A 25,174-nucleotide genomic window follows, 5' to 3' on the forward strand; every position below is an offset into this window, starting at 1 on the left:
CCAATATTAAATTATTAAAATCATAACGAAGTAGTATGTTCTTCTTTCGTCAATTTTGTTGCGATGTTTTCCAACATCTTGTTCATTTCTAGTAACTGTACTCTTAGCAATTTTATAGCATCTTCATTCACTTTCATCATAGCAATCAGTTTCTCAAATGTCATTTCTGGAGCGACATCGGAGAACTCATTGTGTCGTTGTTTCAACCAAACAGCACGATCACTCAAATTGATGTCATTTATAAACGAGGGAATATTCTTCTGTGCTATCTCATAAGCGGCTTTCATTATATCCTTAGGCAATCTTTTCTCAAGAGGATTAAGCGGTTTTACCACAAGAACTTGTTTCCTGTTTTCAACGTCAATATTGTGATCCGACATCCATTTCCGGAAGGCATATGGGATTGCAGTGTTGTGCAATACCATTTCCGTAAAGAGGATCATTTTCGTCTGCCTTACTAGCTTCGTAAGCCCCGCATGATTTCTCAGACCTTGTATATCATGTACGGCGATACCGACCAGCAAGTTCATCAGAATCACAGTAACGAATACTATGAAGAGTGTAAAGAGAATCTGCGAACAAACTGATAAAATAGGATGATAAATGACAAAAGAGCCGCCCGGTTTATCATCCATCTGATTGATGAATCCTTCGAAGTCTAATTCACCGACCATCATAGCCAAGACTTTGATCAACCCAGTGAAAGGATTGCCGAACGCGGGTTCGCTGGCGAATATTACACAGAAGCTGATAGTGAAACCAATCAGCAGGCCCGAATATGCTAACAAAAGTTTGGCGAACTCGAACTGGATGTGCGTAAACATAGCAACGTAGGTACCGAAGGCTGGTAACTGACCCACCATCAGCATTAGATTGGTCCAGGCGCAAAGAACGGCAAACGCGCCGATATAATTCTGCCAGTCATAAGTACGCCCAGTATATACGAAGGATGTAACGAATACACTCACAATTACCACACCGTCCAACACGTTGTCAATGCTGGAAAAATACTGTAATGCCGATTTGTAAACCATGAAGCCATATATTTTTCTTGGTATAGTGATGCATGTCAGAACCAGCGCGAGGTACCATTCAATCTCGATGATTGATTTTCGAAAGAAAAAGTCAGATGGTCGTCTGCTGCCGCATATCTTGGAGCTATTGGCTTCGTTTTGATTGTAACATTTATACGCTAACGCAGTCAGTACGTAAGTAGTCAAGCATATCACTGTCATAGAATACAAAAGTATTCTCAGCAAATAGAGCTTGCGAATTTTCTCCCACTTGAGGTGTAGGAAGGCCATAACTAGAGGATGTGACAACAAGTCTTTTCGATGCTCTTGTACAAAAGTATTTATGAAGCTGGTTTCGCATTGATTACCGCTGGGGAAGAGAATGTCGAAGTGCAGTCTCATTTCAAACTCACGATTATGTGATACCGGTCGAGTCAGTCTAATGGAAGCGTCCAACCGCTGTCGGAACACGTGCAGAGACTCAGGAATTTTCTTCAATATAATATTCAGAGCGGATAATCCAGTGCACGTGGTCGCGCTAATGTCAGCGCCCGCCCAGATGAGCACATCCACACATTGAGATTGTTCGTTCAGTGCAGCAATGTGAAGAGGCGTGAATCCTGTCCGATCAGCTGCATTTATCAAAGCGCCGCATTTCAGCAATAATTGTACTAACTCAACGGACGAGTCTGTGCTCATCACGGCGAAATGTAGGGGTGTCCTGTGCTCCCTATCCACAGCATTCACATTGGGCGCGCTGGCTGAAAGTAGCTCGACGCATGGTATCGATTGCACGAAACAGGCCACGTGCAACGGCGTCTGGCCCAAGTGATTCTTCTCGACAACACTGGCACCACGCTCGAGCAGCAGCTTCACCGTCTCCACCGCCCTCGCACGGATGGCACTATGCAGAATTGGCTCGACTACTTCCTGACAGACATAATTGAGCTTGGCGTCATGATCCAGTAATGTAGCTGCGGCGTGCCAGCTATTACCGAGCGCTGCGAAATGAAGAGGTGTGTAATGAATGATGGGACTCTCGTAATTCACGTTGGCACCCTTTGCGATTAGATACTCCACGCAGGTGACTTTGTCACCCAATGAAGCTGCGAGGATAGCGCTCACACCGGTCCGCGGTTCGACGTAATCATAACGCGCTCCGGCGTCCTCCAATTCCGGCAGAAGATGAAGTAGACCACGATAGGACGCCCAAATGTAAGCAACGTTTCGTAGATTCTCGCTTTTGCACGCGTTCGGAAGTGTGCGACTCTTCTCCATGTACTGTAATAATCTCGTCTCCATCGTGTCGACGATAGACCATATAGCCGATCTCAATTTGGCACCATTCACGTAATGATTCTTGTAGCATTCCAGAATTTCCAGATTGTCAAAAAAAAGAGAGTCATCGGCTGGTGGTGGTACACCGGCGTCGATCTCGATTTGATCATTATCAAATATGGTTGCATCATCGATCACAATTTTTTGCGGATAATCCTCTGCATATGCACATCTCAATGATCTATAAGTGGGAGCTAATCTTACAGACAGAGGATCGCTTTTGTGATGACTGTTGAAGCTTTTAGAATAAAAATGTTCCTCATCATTCAAAATAGTCGGTGTTTCCAGACTGTTCGTCTCGAAATTTTTTACTTTGATACTCTCTCCTAACGAATTTCGATCATTCTCATACATACTCGCTTGAATTATTTACTATTTATTTATGGCTGGAAATAAATTTACTATTCAGTTTCACTTTTATTCTTATTTCTTTTAGTGAAAAATTCAAGTGTCTTCACGTAGTCTTATTTTTCTTGAATTATTTTCGATTTAAATAATTTTATCATTGCTATTTTTTTCTGTGATCTCAAGTTTTTTACATTCTTGCGCACGAGAATTCGTATTACAGATTGATTATAATAAACAGATGATAAATATGTATGTATAGACAATAAATTACACCTAAGACTAATGTATCTCCTGATCTTGTCACTTTTTTCTATTTTTTTTTGGCTAATAGATATGTTATGTTGTACAATGTTTAATTTTCCAATGTAAATCCCATTTCGTAATTAAGCACTTTCATATATCATTATGTGATGTTTCGCGATGCATCCTAATTACTTCAGCCGCGTCATCGTCTCTTCAATCCTATCTTTTTCTCTCTTGTTCTCTCTTTTTCAGTTATCACATTCCGCCTACAAATCGTTTCATTTAGACCTTTAAGAGAAGATTATCGTTATGCCACGTTGTGTCCCGGACGCAATCGAGTACCTTAGCCAATCCGAGTTGCTCTGATTTAATCATTAATTTAATAACTTGCATTCGGACAACTTATGATTAATATCTTCTTAAACAGAATACATTTGATAGACGCAAATACAGACAATAGAGATAAGTAAAGGTTGTTCTTTTCTAAGGCTCTTCCCACTGGATATTACATTCGTTAAATTTCTCTCGTATTAGAAAAATATTGTATTGCAAAATATGCAGTGCATACTATATCTTCAAGTTTGTCAATATACTATACATTTACAAGTGATTATCACATATACATTAGCAATCTTATCTTTTTTTCAATTTGCGCCGTTAATAGTATTGTTCCTCTTGTACTAGTATTTCTTCTGTTCTTCAAGTGCAATTCTGAAGACTCAATATTAATTTTTCTATCAACTTGACGAATGCAAGTTATCAAATATCCAAGTGGGTCTGTCGCTGTGTAAGAACTTCAAGTAATACAGATAGTACGATGAGTTAACATTTTTCACTGTCACCACACACTATTCTCTTCCTCTTGCTATCGGCTTCGTATGACGTACCGTCACTTCATCTTTTCGTTTAATGCTTCTATTTTTTGAAGCACGTATTTATAAAAATCTAGAGATTGACTGAAGAAACCTCGAGTTTTCGACTCTAGAATGCAAAAGCAGTCCGAGAAGGATTTCGGTCGCATTTTCTAATCGTAAAAATTATGCCAGCTCAAGATGCATATTGACCAATGTACAATTAACAATTCAGCGAGCATTACAGCAAGCTTAACTAGTTTGTACGATCGCACTACACGTACTGCATGACGTACTCTGCATACGCCTCTGCCGTTCGTGTGGGAAGAGGAATTTATGAGCAGAGGGGCAAGACGTTATATATAAACAAAAAATACATAAACATAATAAAAAAATGTAGAGCAGAGATCTACTTTACGTATAGTCACATATATACGAGCTGTTCTTCTTTTAAATTCTTGATTAATCTAGATCAGGTTGGAAAGTATCGTTGAAAGACCACTTGAGTTTTTTAGGACATTGTTATTTACATGTTATCGTTAAAAAAATATTGTTAAACAGATATTTGTACTTTTAATCAATGATAAATTGTTTTTTCTTGAAAATCAATGGACGAAGGTTGAATAAAAAAAATAAGAAAAAAGAAAAAACAAATTATAAACAAATTAAATTTTATCAAAGTAAAATGTTCTAATTATTAAAAAAATAGAATTTTTCCAAAGTAAAGATCGCAGAGAGACAAAGAAAATTATTTAAATTATAGACAGCTAATGTATGTTTTACAGGAATAGTATAAAATTATTTTTTGATTATGTTAATTTTTATAATAAACATAATTTTAAATTATAAACTCATTTTTTATTTAGCGTCTCAAAAATACAATAGAAATAGTGAGTAAATAAATCAATTGTTTTTCATTAGTCCTTGTTTAATTTCATTACGCGTTATCTCTTTCTTTATCTAATATTTGATTTTCTATATAGAATATTTTACTCCTGTTTTCATAGCTTCCCGAATCTAAATTGCGAGTATCTAGACAAATTTTTTTCACCATCACGTGATTGCGAATATGATATCACAATTCGTAATTTTAATTCTATATTAATTTTAAGTACATTTGCAAGATCTCTACCAAGAGAGATTTTCGAGTTGCTAGCTACTTAAATTGTTGATAAATTGTTGATACGTAAATGAAACATTACATATGAAATGAATATTTCATGCTAATACTCACTTTAATAAAAAAGGAAAAAGTAACTTTCAAACAGTCGAATTCGAGACATGAAACAGTTTTACATCGCGGTGATTTTATTTGAATTACGAGAAATGATCGATTCTATAACGTGATGGAATATGTAATGCATTTTTTAAATAATTATTTTTTATGTATTTCTCAGCTAATTTTTTTGTATGTAAGACACAAAGTTCCAGAGTCTCTAAAATTTTTGCTCAATAAATTTCTCTTCCAAGAAATAGATCTATAACTCAACGTTTTATCTTATTACTAGATCTCTGACAGTTGAACTTTCAATAGACGAGAACTGATTTTGACTGTCTACGCATATCATTAATGTTATATATTAATGTTATATATTAGATGTGAGAAAAAGTTCGTGGCGTTTTTCTCGTTAGATGGCATTAAAAAAACGCCACGAACTTTTTCCCACACCTAATATGTATTTTTTGACTTTATTCAAAGTTTCAAAGTGAAACTTGACCAGCACAAGACAACTTTAAAATTTCCCTATTCTAATCTTGATATAAAAATATTTATTTATGCGTTTAACAATTCATTTTGGTAAAAACTTCGCAAGTGTGTATAGCTATACTTACAATTCAAATAATGTGGTTAAAAAACAAAAGAAAATACTTATAAAATTCTTTTTCTTCAGAACCTATTTAAAAAAGAATTAAGAGTAAAGAAAATTAATATCAAAATATATTAGAAAGCATCAGACGTAATATTAAATCAAATTGCATCAGTTGAATATAATTATATATAAATTTTATATTGTTGACTCTTTAGAAAGAAGGAAATTTTTCTGACAAGTCAAAATATCTTACAAAAACTTCTAAAAATGAAAACGAATGTTTAAAGAAAAAATATAAATGAACTGTCCTGTTTTCTGTAAGGTCTCATCAATGTATATGTCATACATATGTTTACATTCGTGTCACGAAATCGATGTTACTTTAGATACATACTAAATGTTTAAACTTGAAAAAATACATATATGCATATATTTTAAAGTAAATAAAGTGTTTCTCCTAAGAAAATATTTCATACAATTACTGTGTTAAAATAAAATATTTTGTTTAAACATAGCATTATTATATGCATAAAATTATGCAAGCCTTCTGATGCTTTTTATATAAAATTTATATATGAAAATGGATGGAATTAAATAACTGATATTTTGGACACAATTTGTATGACAGAAAAGCTATATCTCATAAGCAAGATTTAATGTTTGTTGGAAAATATATAAGGCACATATATAAAAGGCACAAGGCATAGAAGCAAGGATTCGCGATAATTAATTATTCACGATGTATCATAATGCCACGTTCCATGAATCTCAAGTTTTAGAATCTCTTATCATTACTCCATGATTAAATTTCAAATGGAACATGAATTTTTGTGAATTTATGAAATATTATTTACAACTCAAGGATATTTCCTCGTTTTACTGACAATTTTATTTATTTATTTAATCACTATGAGCTTTTATGAGTTCTTGAAGGAGAATATGATTTTTTTCACAAATCTTCTTGAGTTCTGCAATTTCGTCTTTAAATTTATCACAATCGTGTTGTAGCGTATCCTCGAAACCACGACGATACATGGTCATGTCGCTTTTGAAATCTGCTTTTGCGCTATAAATTTTTCTGCGTGACGCATAATTGTTCTGTCCATCTCTTTCCTTGGCTATTTTGTAAGCAGCCGAAAGAACATCACGTGGTAATCTCTTCTCTCTGGGACTTAGTGGACGAACAGTCAAAACGGCTCGTAAAGGTGGTGGCAAGAGTAGTGTGGTCCATCGCATGCATTTGATGAAGCGTTTCGACGGCATAAATCCCAAGAAAATTGCAGTCTCAACATCATGGATCAATTTTGTTTGGCGAACGAGTTTTGCAAGACCGGCCGTTTTTTGAAGACCCTTGATATCGTGTACAGCTATACCAATCAATAAATTCATCAGCACGATCGTGACAAATAGAAGGAACAACACGAAAAAGAGTTGGGCCGAAATTTGTAGCAAAATCCAGGAAGCTCCTTCATTATTCTCGTACATGCCACTCTTATCAGATGAGATTAAGTAAGAATCAAAGCCTAAATCGCCGGTCATCATCGCGAGGACCTTAATAAGACCTATGTGTGGACTGCTGAAGGAATTGGAATATGGAAAAATCACACAGAAGCTCGCCGTGAAGCCCACTAGCAGACAGGCGTAGGCCAGAAGTAGCTTAAACACTTGTGCCTGCACACTAGTAAACATGGCAACGTAAGCACCGAACACAGGAAGCTGTCCGATTATCAGCATCAGATTGCTCCAACCACAAAGTACGGCGAAGGCACCTAAATGCCTTTGCCAGACATATGTTTTTCCCGTATACACGAAAGAGGTGGCAAACACGCTCAATATTACGCACCAGTCGACTAGGTTTTCTACCTGCGTGAAGAATTGTCTAACAGATCGATAACTGAAAATAACGGCGAACTTGCGACAAGCCTCAAGTATGGTGAGCATCATCAGCGCGTACCAGTGAATCTCGAGTAGTATAGGGTGTTTATAAAAAAATCCATAAATCCCAGTTGCGCTCGAGCACAATGGCTTATTGTGCATGTAATAACCCTTTGATTCATTGTAACAGTTATGAGCGAGGGCGGCTATCACCCAGCTTGTAAGGATCAACACATATATCAGATAGAAAAGCAATCGGGCGATGTAATATTTTCGGATTTTATGCCACTTGAGATGAAGGAAAGATTGGCACAAAGGATGTTCCAGAATTTCCTTGTAGCCCTCCTTCACAAAGGTATTCAGATAACCGGTCTCGGACGAACGTCGATGCTGAAGCAACGGACGGAAATCCAGTTGTAACTCGAGCTTGCCTGCGATAAATCCCTGTCGGCTCAAAGTTAGAGACTTGTCCAGTCTACGTTCGAACACGTCCAGGGATGTCGGAGTCTTACGCAGAACGATGGATAGGGCACTGTTACCACCGATGGTCCTGGCACTGAGGTCTGCTTCATGTTTTATCAATAGATTCACGCATCGTGATAACTCGTTCGATGCAGCGATGTGTAGAGGCGAATAACCATACTTGTCTGCCTTATTTACATCCGCCCGCCATTTCAGCAGGAGCTCAGTGATGTCGTCGGTCATCAGAGACTTACCTAGAGCCAGATGCAGAGGTGTCCGACCTTCGTTATCTTCCACGTTAGGATCCGCGCGACCTTTCAGTAAAATCTCCACGCATTCCAGAGAATGCGAACGAGCGGCTAAATGCAAGGCCGTGTATCCTCGATGGTTCTTCAGTTGAAGATTAGCATTCGCTTTGACCAAAAGAACCAAGTTATTCGCACAACCAACTTCCGCAGCCAAGTGCAAAGCAGTGTCGCTCTTTCTGGTAAGTAAATCTACTTGACAACCAGCTTTCAGAAGTATATCCAAACAAACTTTGTCGCCGTTGGCTGCATGATGAATAGCAGCATATCCGTCCTGATCTAAACGATTCAGTTCCTTATTATTCGGTGCCATTAAAGAAAGTACGCGTAAGGCGTCGGTCCGTGAAGCCACATGCAATACAGTTTCTTCAGCTTCATACGGAGATAGCTGACTAATACCTCGTTGCATGAAATACTGAGCTACGTCGAAGGCATCTCCAAAAGCGGCGTAATGAAACGCCGTGTGCTTCGATTTGGTATCAAAGCTCGCGCCCTGTTCTATCAAATATTTGACTCCATCCAGACAGTTCCGAAAGGCACATAAATGCAAAGGGGTAAGACCATGATTAGGTTCGGTGTAATTAATATTGGCTCCACATTTACACAAATGATGAATGAGATTCGTACGACCTAAAAAACTCGCTTGTAGCAATAAGATGTTGACTTCATTAGATTTGATGTCAAAAATCGTGTTTATGTTTATTTCATCCATTTTGCCTGATTCTAGATTCTCCAAGATTTGTGATTTATAACCCATATGCCTTTTGTGTTCCGCGAGAATATTTTTAATAAGATCTTCATTGATGCGTAGCGAAGTACGGTCGATTTCATCGGAAGTGGTATGTTCACTAATGATGAAGTAATCTTCCATGGAAGGACTTATCGAGACATTGGGTAATGACGATTCATATTGAACTTGACCACTTTCGAGCTCATTGTCATCTTGCTTAGATGATGAGCGTTTAGTCTTTAGCCGAGTTAGAAACAAGGAAGCCATACCCGTACGTATCAACATATTTGGAACAGTTTTTGGTACTCTTTCTTCAGTTTCCTCCATTTTTTTTTCGACGAGAATACGATACGAATTTACTGAGACTATCAACTATCTCCTGTGTTGTCGTATTAAGTTCAATTACCTATAAATGTGATATTATCTATTTAACACTTCAAAAGTCTTAATATTTAATAATCGAAACATGTAAAAAACATGTAACAAATATTTTTTTAATAATTACCCAAATTTATTAAGAAAAGAAAAATACGACGTTTAAAATATAATGCCAGAACTATATAAATATTTGTCAAATAGTCTTTCTGTCGAAATAAGTGAAAGCATACAATATTTTGTATGGTCTTTTAAAGTTATGAATCTAAAATAAAACAAAACAGATGATTAAATTAATCTCAAGAGTAACATTATTCTTTAGGGCCGCCTTCAATTTAATTCATATAGTGTTCTTTATTTAGTATTTGGAATGTAGAATCACGTAGAAAAAGAATGCGCCGAGGAATTCAAAGTTATGATGAATCGTTATTTGTCAATAAAAATCGAAAAATCTATAAATTCTCATATAAATAAAATATAAATAAATTGAGAACATCAATTTTTTTTATGTCCTTATCGTGATCTTCAAAGAAAAATGTTATTTTTTATTGAATATACAGTTTTATTGAATATAAATATAATTCTTACTCACTCCAACAAGCGCGATGGAGTAAGAGCTATAGTAGAAACCTATTGGAGAATACGAGGTAAACAAACTTAGAAGTTGTTTTAATGTTTGATCGAATTTTGATAAAAATCAAGATAAAAATCAAAATAAAAATGAAGATGAAAATGATGACTTTAATAAAACATCTTTTTACTTATTCATTATTTCATTATTTACAAAATTTATATAGATACTTTATAGAAAACTTTATAGTCAATAAAAAATTTTTCTCTTAAGATCACGATAAAAAGAATGGAAAAAGATCAAAATTGGTAGTTCAATTTATGGCTTATATGAGGATTTGCAGATTTTTCGATTTTCACAGAAAAATAACGATTCACCATAACTTTGAATGATTCCCTCAGAACATAATTTTTTTTCTACGTGATTCTATATTCCGAATATTAAATAAAAAAACACTATATGAGCCAAATTAGAGATCCAAAGAATATTATTCTTCAATATTCTAAAACTCGTATATTTTATATAGAAGATTAAATAATTGTTAATGATTTCTTAATTTTTTAAAGGATTAATAACACAGGAAGAAATATGAATTTTGAAATGTACATTTCATTTTCTTTTTTTTCTATTTCAATGTAAAAATTACGACTCAAAGTTTGACGATACACTTTATAAACACTTTAACATTGTAACATTGAAATCCGACACAAAGCATATCGCATGACTCTTGCAATTGGAAAATTGCTTAAATAATCATGGAGGGTAGTCTGTTATCTGATTGAATTGGCGGTAATTATGTTCCACTTTATGAGAAACAAAAAGATATCGTACAGATCGTATATTGATGACAATATTGATAAACACATTACAAAAAAAAACCTGTGGATCTACGAAAATAAATCTCTGCAATAACATTTTGTTCGTTTACGCATTTAACAAAAATAGAATACGATCTGGCATGAGATAATTGGCGACAAGTTTTTATGTTAATCTAACGACGCATAAATCATAGATGAAAGAACATATGTAAATAATTGACTGAAGATGGTTCCATTGAGAACTAAAGCATTTGGAAGATTTTTTGTAACAATATATTCTTTTGCATCGATAATGTGCTTGGCTCATTTAGCCTTTATACAAATTTATTATTAAAATAGATTTTATCTATTTGACTAAATACTTTTAAAAACAATTATAAGAAATTTAAATATTTCCGCTATTATATTTAGACCAAAAAAATAGAAACTATTTATATGAAAATATAGAAATACAAATCTATTAAAGATAAATTTAAAAAATTTGTATCATAAATAAAAATGAAACTAAATAAAAGTAAAATGAACAAGGCATAAATAGATATTAAACGTGAAAATAAATAGAAGTTTCAATTATACATAAGTAAACATAACGTCATGAGAGAGATGTCCTTTGTGTCAGATTTATATTAATCAAATTAATAGTGAGCCGCTGTCTGTTAGTAGTCAATAAACTGTTAATGCTTTTGCAAAAAATCTCGAACTTAGTTTAATAACACTTATTACATATTAATTATGTGATTGGCACTATAGCGGAGGTTTTAAAATGAAGAAGTACCTTATGCATTTACGACATAAAATGAAGCGCAGTAAAGGACGTTGATAATCGTCCCAATTGCATCACCTCGTTCTTTCGCCAGACCGGTTAACACTGAGAGCGAGAGAGTGCAGCATCCGACTAATTCCACCGTATCGATTATACCAACGAATGAGATTTAGATAGTACAAATATCGGATGAAACCGGCTACCAGAAATGCGCACGGAAAGGTCGTCTTCCATGAAGGACATCGCATGTTGTTCATGCTTCACATTCTTCACAATACATATCATAAAAAGATATTAAAAATATATTTCTTCTTCAGTGCTGTATTCATCCTCCAAATATATGATTCTTTTGTTTCGAGACGAATATATTTTTTTTAATCCTTTCAGGTCTAGTGGGTCATATCCCCAGAATCTTTAAAAAATCGTATCAAAGATATTCTTATATAATAATTATTAAGCTATTCAGTTTAAAATAATCACGGCTAGTTTTAAAAGAAATTGTCTAAACTTCAATTGGAAAATGTTATAATAAATACAATATCATAAGATTTAAAAAATTATTTACGTATTATTAAAAACATATTATTAAAAAAGTTATTTACAAATATAAATAATTTCCGTATTTTTATTGCGGAGCAAAAATCCATTGTCAAAATTTGGCTATCATGTCACAATTTTGAGAAAAATAACGATTTTGAGAATTTATTGTTTTTGGTCTAATGCCATTTTTCTAAAAATGTTGTCATGATGTGACAATGTATCTATCTATGGAATATTTCTCTTCCCCTTCCTTCCTCCCTCGCTCCTTCCTTGCACACAGAAGGTGTGTTCAGGAAAACATTTATTATTAGCATTATTTATGTCATTCTATTTTCATTTATTTATTAGACGTGAAACAAGGATAGAATAACACAAATAACGCTAGAGATGCTATCGCGTGGCCACATAGAGTTATTAGACAATGTCATATGCGTAGTTAGTAGACAATGTCATATGTGCAAAAGCATTGATAAAAAAATTAGAATCATTTGTGTAAAAATGTGATGTAATAATATTATGTATGTATTGGAACATGTTTTCGAAAATTTTATGAAAAACAAAACATTATATAGGATATCGCAAATTATTTGACATACCGCTTGTGGGCAGAGCAAACCGAGTCAAAAAGTCCTTCATCATTTTGCAATTTTTGTAATTTTTTTAGTTATCCAATAAGCAGAATGTCAAAAATTGACACGTAAAACAATTTTAAAATATTTTTAAGAGTTCTTTGCAAACTCTCACTTTGATAATACTTAATGGTATCATATAAGTATTCTATTCTTAACCCTTGTATTTACGATGCTAGAAATTGGTCCAAGATCTCAGATGAAGAAAGAATTGATTAATTGCAATAGTCATGTGAACAAATTGTTCAAATGTGATTTGTTAATTTTTTCTCTGTCCGAGATCTTGGGGCGATTTCTAGCATCGTGGACATCGAGCTTTAAGTTTCTTGAATAAGCATATTATTACCTATAATCGTTCAGATATCTGAATATGCAGCAAAGAAAACATTGAAATTCTATTACCATAAACAACTTAAAAACTAAAAAATATTGCATAGTAATTCGCTTGAATCAAAAATAAGAAAAAAATTGCTGTTAGAAAAGTTAAAATATCATTTTAAAAAAAGAATGAACTAGAGTGCATACAAACTATATATCTTATTTTATCTTTTTTTCTATATATATTAACATAAATAGTAAAAATGATTTCTAACCGAATTATGTTATGTATTACAATTTCCGAAGATTTACATAAAAACTTTGTAATTATTTAATGAAAATTTAGTACCGACTTTTCTTACGAGGATTTAAGCAAGGAATAACTCACCTGTTGGCGATGCTGAAAATCTTCGAAGTATGAGATGTCATGTCCATTAATGACAATCTTACCAGAGCCATTACCCCAAATTGTTACTTCACCTCTTGCAGACTTCCTCATACAATCTGAAATCATTAACAGTAATAAGTTTTATGATATATATACTTGCTAATCTTCTGTGAATGTTAAAATTGTGTTTACTTACTTTTGACTGTGACATATGGTCTTCCTGTGCTGTCATGTTCCAACTTAACATGTAATAATAAACCTTTACATTAATTGAAATTTTATTTTCATTATATAGATACTTACAGGTAATATTACTATCTCTTTAAAATGGGTATGACGTGTCCTACAATATTTTAAAATGAAATCTGATGCACGTCTTGATAGTGGATGATCACATAGTCGTTCTAATGACGTAATAAGATAATTGTACTGAAAAGATTATTATACATTTATGAGTTAAATTATGTGTTAAATCATGTGTTACAATTTTGTTTAAGTTTTCTGTAGCTAATTAATATTATTTACCTCAAAATCATTAATACTTTCAAGAAATAGTTTTTCAATATTATTCTTTGACAACCACGAGGAACTTACTAGATCGCTAAAAATATGTATTAAAAAAAATATTTATATTTGATGTTGCAGGATATTTTTTAAATTAATGTCAAGCTATATACATATACACATTTATATAAATTTATATAAATTATATTATTTATATAAATTAAATATTCAACATACATTTTGTCCATAGGCAATATTCCTTGCTTTATCAATGAATCTTCAATATCATTCAGAGACTTGATCTTATCGACAATATTCTATAAATAAAAATAATTTTTAGATATTAGTTACTTTCTTTCATATATCTATAATAGTATTATTATAAAAACTTACATATAGTGTCTCATAATAATTTGGCTTTGAGGTATAAAACATAGAATGGAAGGGTTTCCCAGTTTCATCAAATTCTGCTGCTTTCTTGTTTGGAAAAATCTTTTCTGGATGTTCCATTATTGGTCGAGCTTTAGAATCAAATAGTCCTGATGGAAATAGATATTGGATTGATCTCTAAAAGTAAACACTCACATGAGACTTTAGATATTAACTCACGCTATTTCAAATTAGCATGATTTTTTTATATAATTGCATACATTGATATCTGCTTGAGTAAAAGATTCCGGATCTTCACCCATTATATTAGCCAGATGTCTTATCCCTATCTCATATTCTAAGATCTCTTTCTTCATGATTTCATCTAAAAAAACAATATAACTTAATTTATACATAATAACTTATGTATAGAAAAATATTGTTTATATACTATTGGTCTTAAAGTTAATATCAAACATTAACAATATTTTATAAAATTATTTAAAAAAAAATATATATATATACACAAAAAATCAGTAACTACCATGTTCTTTTGCACGTTGTAAATATGTCATCATAACTTTGCTTATTTTTTTCTCAGATTTCTTTGTTTTAGTTTTAATTGTATCTTTGATTTCACTGATAGATGTTGCATAAGATTGTGATTTAATACGATTCTGCAACCGTAAAATATTTAACATAGCAATTGAATAATTTATATATAATCGAAATGAGAAAAATTGCAATAGCACGATGGCTTCATTACAAAGGAATTGCAAACATACCGAATACCATGCGGAATTTGGAAATAAGGCAACAGCATTGTTGCTTACACCAATTAAATGTCGAAAGTGTGAACGAATAAAAGCAGATACAGCCATAGTTATAGCTTGATAATTAGAATGAATTATTTTTCAATCTTGATTTGAAGACAATAACCTAACCTAACTTCGTTCAGATTAACCTATCATAATCTGTTGACTAGTAGAATTACATTAGATTCAATTATTAGAAATTAATATTATTCTCTCCTAATTTGAACACGTTTTCCAACTCATGAAAAAAAATGAGAATGTTACAATTTTTTATCCTTTTGTGAAGCGTATTTAACTGTTTACATATCATTTACACACACACACCATATTATGGTGTGCCATGGAACTGCACATAACTGCACTTCATTCCACTTTATTCTCTGCAGTCTGCACTTTATTTGTGAGCGCTAATTGATTTACGATTAGCGAAACGGCCATTTCTTATTTCGTCACAATCTTATGATTTGCCTATTTTTTACTTTAAATTTTCTTAAATCTAATTGTTATCAATTTACTTGAAACGACGGTTTTGGAAATTTTAATAATTTTTTTTGTAATTACGTGTACGTGCGCAAGTTAAAAAGAACACGAATGTTCGAATATAGTGCATTTTTTCTTGAAAATTTTGTTTGAGAAAGATAAAGGGAAATGATACCTGCAAGCGTATAATAATTATAATTAATAAAAGTACAATAAAAGTCTTATTGAAATATTGATGTCTTTTATTCTCGTGCTATTTTTCTCAATCGTCTGTAAATCCGACTATCTTGTAAACTGGTCGGTATATTGGTCGATATTAGCATAAGAGAGAAAGTTTACCACATTGCATAGTTTTTGGAAGTATATAAAGTAATAAACACCAACAATCTCAGGCACCATCAACGAGTTATCAATAATCGGTACTCGTTAATGCCAACAAGATTAAGTTATTTATCATATAAGTAAAAAATATGGATGTAATATTAAAAAGCTATTATACTATTGGCAATAGCTTCTATGTGACATATAGAAGCTATTCATACAATCATATCATACAGATATTACGCACGAATTTACATTAAAAATTACGATAACAGCAGCCTCTGTTTGATAATACCACATCTGTAAATATGACTCCTGCTTTCTTACTGCAACTGTATTAAAATCATAAATTTTCTTCGGTAGTAAAAAATCATTCCTCTTTTTGCATACGTATCTATATGTTTTACATTTCTAGCAAAAACGTATTTTATGATAATCAACCAAGATATTTATTTCTATTTATTTCTATCTAAATCGAAAAGACAGTCAATATATTTTATCAATGTATAGCTATGTCAAACGTATGTAGCAATATATGCAATATTTTATTTATTTATATGTACAATGCAAAAATCACACGACTTTAATATGATTACAATAAGTAAACAGGAGACTTAAATTATTAATTTTATCAAATATCAGGAATGCATAATAATATATAACATATACATTTACTCTTAAAATATTGCGTTTCATTATTAGCAAACAAATAAGCGTTTTCAAAGATGTCTAATCTAGAAATTCTAAAATATCATTATGAAAGGTATAAAAAATTATTCAACATTCCTGATAAAATCTAACATCCCTGCAGGCCATCACAATATAAACTTTAACTTAACTTTCTTCTTGTATCACAAAAAAAAAAACAAAAGTACTTATGAGCAAATTATGTGGGCGCGCACACATACACAAACACACACATTATACATTTGTGTGTGTGTGTGTGTGTGTGTGTGTGGGGTGTATGATATATATAATGTACATATACATACACTTAAAAAAATAAGAAAGTCTTAGACGATACAACATGCTTGGAAAATACATGTTGAATTAGTAAAGTACTATATGCTACGCTTTGTCTTTGGAAATTTCTTAATAAATTACATTATTTGTGTGATAATAAAAATTAACTATTACGTAATATTAATTAATCGTATCATAAATTACTTCAATCTCTTTCGGTATCAACAATCCTCTATCACAAAAATAAATATATTTAGAATTAATCTTCTAATAATCTTTTTTTTCAATATTATTCCAACATATAAACAAATTTGTCAAATAAACAGTTAACGCTCTGAAAAGATAAATATACAATATAAGATCACTTTCTTTTTTCGAAACTTATACATTTTATGTGTTCTTAGACATAAAGATCCATTCTAAAGAAATATTATTGTTTTGTCTCTTTTTTTTTACGTATGTATATTTTTATGTATTGTATGACTGGAATTAAAAAAATTAATGAAGTGTTCCCTATGTGGCATATTTATCTTAAACATATTAATTATTAGCAATCAAATATAACAATTAAATATAACAATTAAAAAAAGTAAAATATATACCAATTGACAGTATTCCTAGTATTCCTTTTTTGTGCTACTTAAATTGCCGTTTATGCTGCGCTGCATTTTTCGGAGAGAAATCCGAGATCGTACACAATGCCAGATGTTCTTTCCCGTGCCTGCTAAATTGCAAACTATCAAGGACGGCGATTCATACTCATTAGGAACAATACCATCAACAGACGCCTCAAAAAAGCTAAATAACGGAAACCAGATTCTGGTTCTGATCGAATCACGCTGCATCAATGCTTGATTATTCGCCAATGTGTGATAGTAAAGGAATAATCGCGAAGTTATATAAAATGCGACGAAAACGTCGATGGAATAATGTTCATGTGCCGCCAAGATGAAAAAAATACCAAACATGTTAAGCATCCATGTAAAAGTATGCAGAAAATATAAATGTCTTGGAGTATCTGCAATAAAAAAAAGAGCATTTCATAAATATTAAAATCTTCAATTATGAAATAATGTATACTAATTACTTACACTCTGTAATGAAAAAGTTAAGCATTGTTAACGCTACTGTATGTCCGCTAAACATGTAATCCCCGCAAGTTCTGACACCTTGAATGGACATGCCAGCACCTCGCCAAATAACATAAGCCATTGCTATTTTATTGTACAGTTCTACATAAGCGGAACTAAAATGAGATATAAATATGCATTATTTGTATTTAGAGAAAGAGAATGTGATTTTATAATATATGTATCTCACTTTGACCAATCATCATCTGGGACTTTCCGTGGTTGGCATTGTAGATGTGCTCCTGGCACTGACAATGAAGTAATGAGCATCGTCACGCATCTCAGCAGGAAGACTGTACCCGACAGTGCAAAAAATCTCCGTAACAAAATAAATCTGTGTCCATATTTAATAGATTATTCGCACTAACAAATCACATTATTTGCTACATTTATTTAAATGGATCACATTTCTTACCTATACTTGTGAAATATAAGCACAACAAGCCATATCGCGAAAAGTAGGGTACCGGTAACTTCGCACATATCAAACGCCCAAGGAATATGAGGTACATTGTCTAAAAATATGTCTGGCAATGGAGGATACTTCTTCATATCAGGCACTCTGTCATGAACGATAACCATTACAAAGGCAGTAATCCATGTGACAATAAATAAATATCCCAAACTGATGAGTGTCTTCCAGATTTCGGGTGGCAAATGAGAAGCGTGTCCATCCTCTGATACCGAGGCTGAATAGAATTCGTTCTCGATAGATGTTTCGTTATTCGTACCAGTACTGGGCATCTAAAGTAAAATTATATTAAACATAACAGTATTACCTTCTTGAATTAAAATGAATATTAAATATTTCCCTTTAAGAGAATCATGTTTTTACCTCGTGCTTATTCTGATGATGAGTATAAAAATTTGTCGAAGGAAACAGATCCACATATCCCAGGTCGAATAGAACAGCGACATTGTCTCTTTGCAGTTGCTTTATGGCTAGATACAATTTTTTTATAACACCAATCTTCTTTATGTTTAAAATACTAGATTTCAAGTCTTCTTCTTTCAGCGTCAAAAGTACTTTCCCGTCGATTTCATGGAAGTAAAACAAATCCGCGTATTCCTCGTGACCATTTTCTATGAGCCACGCTTTCACGTCGGAGGACGTCCACTCGATGACGTTTCTTAAGGACATGGTTGTGTCGTCGATTCGCATCTATCCTGCATAACAGACGAGTCGACACCTGTACCGTTAGAAACGGGAAGTGATTTATCCAGCAAATGAGTGACCTTGTAACACAGTGATTTCTTTTTTATTACAAATCGTATCGACATCGTAGCGCGATTTCTCGATAACACCAATAATAAAAAGTCGTCAAGCAAATAAAAAGAAACGCCATGTCGCAAAGCCGAACAGATGATCCAATCGAGAATCATGAGGATGTAGACTTAATTTTCGCGCGAACACGCGATCATTAAAGAAAAAGATTAGTTAACATTCTTAAATATTTAGAAGTTTCTCAAGAAAATAAAGAAGATAATGAATGGTTATATAAAAGGACAAAGAATCGAAGTAATTAGAACTAGAGAGTCTTCTGTCAGATGGTGTCAGATAACCTAGAAGCTAGACACTTCAACATTTCTTCATCCGTAGGAAAATGACCAAAAAGCTTTTTGCACGATTACTCACCTGAGGAAGGATCGCGGCGCGCCCTGGAAATCCTGGAATCGTCGTGGCTATCTTATCGGGACATTTTCGCGCGTTCGACGTGCGTGTCACCGCGCCGCGACTGTTATTCTCATCCAAAAGAATCATGCGTCGGCAGTATCCGTGCACAGCGTCAACACGCTCGACGGGGCCGTCGATCGTGATGTGATGGATTGGTACACAGCAGTATACAGATTGATATCCGCTGATCACAGTGACAACGCGACACGCGACTCCAATCTCCACCGACTCCACGGCAGTCCACGGCAGTTCACGGCGACGCGACAGCGGACAGACGACTCGTTCGATTCGTGCGCGCGCGACGCAACAGCGCGGCTATCACGTCGCGGAGTCGTTTAATAGCCGCGCGAAAGAAAGAATGATCCGTGATTTCATGAACGCTCGATATAAAGGGAGTTATACCGCCGTTGCCTGTTTTGCCACCACGGGAAATCGATGATAATACGATGCTCTCGAGTGACGCGATTTTAACAAAATATATGATTCATTTTTTGTGATAAAAAAGGCATTGTTCCCTCACCAATTGTTCTTCCCAGAACATATTTAAATTCTTTTTATATATTTGACTTTTGCTTCCGACAGTTTATTTATAAATTGTTTATTCTAGCACCTTAAACCTCGAGGAAAGAGGAAGGGATTGTTATGTGAAAAAAGTATAATGATATGAAATAAATAAAACAATAAATAAAATGAATAATTGCTCCATTATAATTGATGAGTTTTCAATTTATTTTTTCTCTTCTCAGCAAATGAGAATGGATTAAATTGAAATGGATTAAAATGTATTCAGATTTTCAGAAATATTGTTAAAATGATGTTAAAATGAATCCTTTTTAATTCTGAATATATTTTTATTCATTTATAGGAATTGTATGAAACAAATGTCTATTCCTTTTCAATCTTCAATGCATTTTTATTCATTTATAGGAATAGTAATGGAGCATATTTCTATGCTTTTCAATATTAAAATAATATTATAATATTTTATATATGCTATTTTATATATTTTATATGTGTATCGTGAATATTGCTCAATTCAAAATTGTGAATAGGAAATACAGTTTTTCAATTCAGTTAAATCTAAAAATAATATCGGCCATTTCTGTGCATTATGAATACTTAATTCGAAATTCTGAATAGGAAATGCAGTTTTTTCATTCAATTGAATAAAAAAGTTTTTCTTTTAAAATGGACTATGAATTCAAAATTGTAAATAAAAAATCCATTTTAAAATGCGTTTCATTTAAAATGCGCCATAAAAGTTACTTTATTTAGAATTATAAATAAGAAATTTTTTGTTTTAATTCAACTGAATTAAAAAAAAAATTATGCCATAAAAATATATCATGAATTCTACTTCATTTAATAGTTAAAAGAAACATAAAAAGAACTATATATAAAAAGAAACTATATATAAAAAGAACTATAAATATGTACAATAAATGTTACAAATATAAATTATTTATTTTTAATTAATTACCCAGCAAACGAGAATGAATTGAAATGAATTGAAATGGATTCAGATTTTCAGAAATATTGATTTACGAATGTTAAAATGAATGCTTTTCATTCTGAATGCATTTTTATTCATTTATAGGAATTGCATGAAGCATATCTCTATACTTTTTAATCTAAAAATAATATTAGCTTTTTCTGTGCACACAAACACAATTGTGAATATCTAAATCTTTTGAATCGATCTTTTGAATAGAAAATTTTTCGATCTAATTGCATCCAATTGAATCTAATTGAATCCAATTGAATCCAATTAAATCCAAAAAAAATATTCGCTATTAAAATATGCATTCGAATAGAAAAAAATTTCAATTTCCATTCTCGTTTGCTGGGCAATTAATCACTTTTATATACATTTCATATTAATATGTTTCCTTCATTATAAATAAGCTAGCTTATTTTATGTATAAAAGTTTTAAAATATTAACTATTGAAGTTCAGTTGAGTTCTCCGGAAAGTTCGTGCCGATTTGGAAGGAAAATTGAAACGCAGAAGATTTAAATTTTTAATTTCATTTATTAAATTTAAATCTTTTGCGGCACGAACTTTCCGGACACCCAATAATTATTATTTTAATTTATTTAAATTTTTACACGTATACAAATTTTTTTATATGAAATCCAATCTATTTCAATCCATTTTTGTTTACTGAGTTTGAACGTATTTGATTGTTTTTATATTGATCGCAAAAGTCCGAAATCCGATCCCAAAAATCAAGTTTCCCTGACCTTTGTAACTTACGGATATACTTATAACTCTAAATACAATTAAGATAGAAAAGATAGCGCGATGATGTATTGCAAGATAATGATCTCGCGCGCGTGAGAGAACGTCTATTTCTACCAATATAGATTTAACTTCTTAAGTTTAACTTACTTTTTATCTTTTTCTAAGAAAAGGATACAGAATAAATTTAATCGAGATTAAAGTCTACATTGAAACAATTAACTCTTAATCAAAGTTCAATTACCCATACAGCACAAAATATTTTCAAAATATTTAAAAAATATTTTTTACAAAGGTTAAGGTATTTTAAAATAATTCAAAAATATTTTTAAAATATTTTAAAAATATTTCTATGTTAGATCATATTAAAAATATATTTTCAAAAATATTTTAAAAAAATTTCATTCAAATATATTCAATAATATTTGTGAAATCTTTTAGAAATGTTATTTATTTAGTTTTATTATTAAAATAGTATTCTAAAATAAAAAAATACAAAATTTGCACTTATTTTTATTTATTATATACATAATATATATGTACAAACTTCTATTAATATATATAGAAAATAAACTAAATTTTTTTTAACAAAATACAAAATCTGTTTTTAAAATTAAGAAACAATTTTATTTCAAAAATATAAAAAAAATTAAATATTTAAGATTCCTGAGTACTCACTCCAATCGTATTGAATCGTGACGTCATAAGCGAGAAATGTGTCATAAGCGACACGTTGATTTTTCTTGTATGCCATTTGTAAATAAAGACAATTTGGATAAAATGAAATGATGAGATCGCTTTAGAACTTGTAAAAATAGTCGAAGATATTGACAGTCAATAAATAGTCGTAAAAGGTATGAAACGTGCGTTACTAGGTTTTACTCAATGCGTAGCTTATTTCCATTTCACAATCCTTTTTCGATTCTTTATTGATTATCAGGAGAGATAAAGAGAATTTTCGCATTTTTACAAATGTTTTAAAGCCACCTTGTCATTTGATTTAATCCAAATTTTTTTTATTTACAAATGATATGCAAGAAAAATCAACGTGTCATTTTTTGCTTATGATGTCACGATCCAATATATAGCTGAAGTGACTATCTTAAGTAAATTACAGATTTTCAATACTTGACAAAAATTTTGGAGCACTTTATCGCTCCTATGGAAACAGAATGCATTCGTAGTAATTAGCTTCATGCCGTAAGAAATCAAGCAATTTAAAAAAATTTGATTAAAATTTTTGAAATTATTTTAATATTTTGAAAATATATTGATAATATTTTATCATTTTCTAAATGATAAAAAATATAATTTTTCAAAATGTTTCTAACACGTTTTTAAAATGTTTTTGAAAATATTATCACAAAATGTTTTAAAATAATTTTAAAATGTTTCCAAATCTCTCTAAAACATTTTAAAATATTACTAAAATCTTTTTAATAATACTTATGATATTAATACTTGTGATATTAAAAAAAATATTTTTCTTAAAACGTTTCCCAATATTTTATGCTGTATGAATATTTATCTTTCATCTCTTTCCAATTCTAGAATTGGAAAACATTGAAAAGAAGAAAACTTAAATGAGATAAATGTAATCCTTTGAAGACTGCTTATGTAATTAATTGAATAATCATTTGCATGTAATGGTTTTTATGAGGTTGCTCATTATGAATTCTGAAATCAAAATTATCACATTTAATTTATTTAAACAATTATCATTCAAACAATTAACAAGAATTTGATTTGAATCAAAATAATAACACTATTAAATTCTATGAAAAAAATGCATATAAGTTATATACTGTATTATTTTTCCGTCCCCATTTGTTGTAAAAAAATACAAAACAACCGGTGATTATTCAAATTATATAATATAGAATTCTTCTTTTTGTATTGAATATAAAATTATATACAAAGAAATTAAGATCCAACTTTGGTCGTTAACGATCAAAATATTTATGGATATTATTTGACAAGTTAATTATTGATTATCGATAGTGAGTTATCGGAGTTTAGTTTCTCGCAGTCGCTCTCACGACTATATAGATTAACCTCGGTCCATTTTTATTAATATAGATTAATCCCCGATTGAATTTACTTTCTTCATACTTTTCTAATTTTTAGAACTAAAGAGAAATAAAAAAAAGTCAAATCAAGTTAAATCAAGATTAAAATTAATCTACATTGGTTGAAATAGTCATGTATGATATTATAAAAAATGGAGAAGAGAATGACTGCAATTAAATTACGATTAATTCATCGTTTATCGATATTATAACTATCAAGTGATATATAATTATCAAGTGATACCCGTGGTATCTATTGCAGTGGCAGTCTCATAATTTAATTGTGTTTGCGAAATGAGCAAGTCTTTAATGAAATAATCGGATGGGAATTTATTGCTTGATTAGGACATTTTTGTTCTTCCTTATCTTCCCCCTTTGTCGTTCTAGATTAGGCGAATTTTCATGGACATATTCATTTCCTAGTTCAAACTCTTTCTTGAGATTGATTGTGTATTTTAAAATAAAGTGAAAACTACAAAAATAAGCGAATTTACTATAATAAGCGGATTTGTTTATAATTTCATTAATCAAAATACTTAGTAAATTAATTTACTTCATTTTTATAATTTTCATCTCATTTCAAAAAATACACAATTAATATCCTTTTTACACCTTTCGCTGGTTGAGGGTCGATTATATAACTGTGTATCTTGAAATTACAAGTTAGCAAATTCTAATGCCTATTTCCAATATAGGTTAATCTTGGTTAAACTTACTCTTCATTTTTTTTGTAATTCTTAGAACTAGACAAAAAATTAAGAATTAGTAGGAAATGCACTTTTTAATACAATTGAATCCAAATAAATAAAAAAAAAAGTTTTTTTTTATTCAATTGAATTCAATGGACTTAAAATACCCATACAATTTCAATCTATTTTAATCCATTTTTAATTACTGGATCATGATACATCTTAAGGATAGTCTTGAATATAAAAACATCGACTATGAATAACGGCCTAAAATCTTTATAATTTCATTAGTCAACACTTAATAAATTTGCTGACTTTTATAATTTTCATGTAATTGACCTTCTGGTTGCTTACGGCAAAAACTGTATTTAAAAACCCGTTATCTAGCGATGGCGTACGAAATCTTGCATTCATGCAGCTACAATTTGCTCATCTTTTGTTGGTTTCACCTTTCTTATTACAAAGTCCAAACGGATGTCGTATTATTTGACTTGTATACGTTAACTTTTGAACACTCGAGGAATGCAAAACGATATATCA

At 31.5% G+C, this 25,174-nt stretch overlaps 3 protein-coding genes across 4 annotated transcripts; all 3 read right to left on the bottom strand.

Moving 5' to 3' along the window:
* Positions 1 to 20: 20 nt before the first annotated feature.
* LOC108691343 lies at positions 21 to 9,303 on the bottom strand. The gene is made up of 2 exons (XM_018199039.1): positions 6,513 to 9,303; positions 21 to 2,710 (listed from the first exon to the last, which is right to left on the bottom strand). The coding sequence occupies exons 1-2, from the start codon at positions 9,301 to 9,303 to the stop codon at positions 21 to 23; spliced, it is 5,481 nt and encodes a 1,826-aa protein (XP_018054528.1).
* Positions 9,304 to 11,521: 2,218 nt separating this feature from the next.
* On the bottom strand, positions 11,522 to 15,331 carry LOC108691419 (28S ribosomal protein S9, mitochondrial). Its single transcript, XM_018199168.1, has 10 exons — positions 15,037 to 15,331; positions 14,796 to 14,928; positions 14,533 to 14,636; positions 14,276 to 14,449; positions 14,120 to 14,199; positions 13,904 to 13,979; positions 13,682 to 13,807; positions 13,575 to 13,617; positions 13,379 to 13,494; positions 11,522 to 11,915 (listed from the first exon to the last, which is right to left on the bottom strand). The coding sequence occupies exons 1-10, from the start codon at positions 15,130 to 15,132 to the stop codon at positions 11,901 to 11,903; spliced, it is 963 nt and encodes a 320-aa protein (XP_018054657.1). The 5' UTR covers positions 15,133 to 15,331; the 3' UTR covers positions 11,522 to 11,900.
* A 2,116-nt stretch (positions 15,332 to 17,447) lies between these two features.
* Positions 17,448 to 19,894, bottom strand: LOC108691369 (sphingomyelin synthase-related 1-like). Of its 2 annotated transcripts, none has more exons than XM_018199074.1 (6): positions 19,597 to 19,894; positions 18,796 to 19,127; positions 18,376 to 18,704; positions 18,151 to 18,294; positions 17,922 to 18,076; positions 17,448 to 17,848 (listed from the first exon to the last, which is right to left on the bottom strand). In XM_018199074.1, exons 2-6 carry the CDS (start codon positions 19,120 to 19,122, stop codon positions 17,448 to 17,450), a joined length of 1,356 nt encoding a protein of 451 aa, XP_018054563.1. In that variant the 5' UTR covers positions 19,123 to 19,127; positions 19,597 to 19,894. The 2 variants fall into 2 exon arrangements, with proteins under 2 accessions (XP_018054563.1, XP_018054564.1); XM_018199075.1 differs by having other exon boundaries at positions 18,796 to 19,150.
* Between the last annotated feature and the right edge of the window lie 5,280 nt (positions 19,895 to 25,174).

The sequence above is a fragment of the Atta colombica genome, unplaced genomic scaffold (assembly GCF_001594045.1).
Source record: "Atta colombica isolate Treedump-2 unplaced genomic scaffold, Acol1.0 scaffold46, whole genome shotgun sequence".
NCBI lineage: Eukaryota > Metazoa > Arthropoda > Insecta > Hymenoptera > Formicidae > Atta > Atta colombica.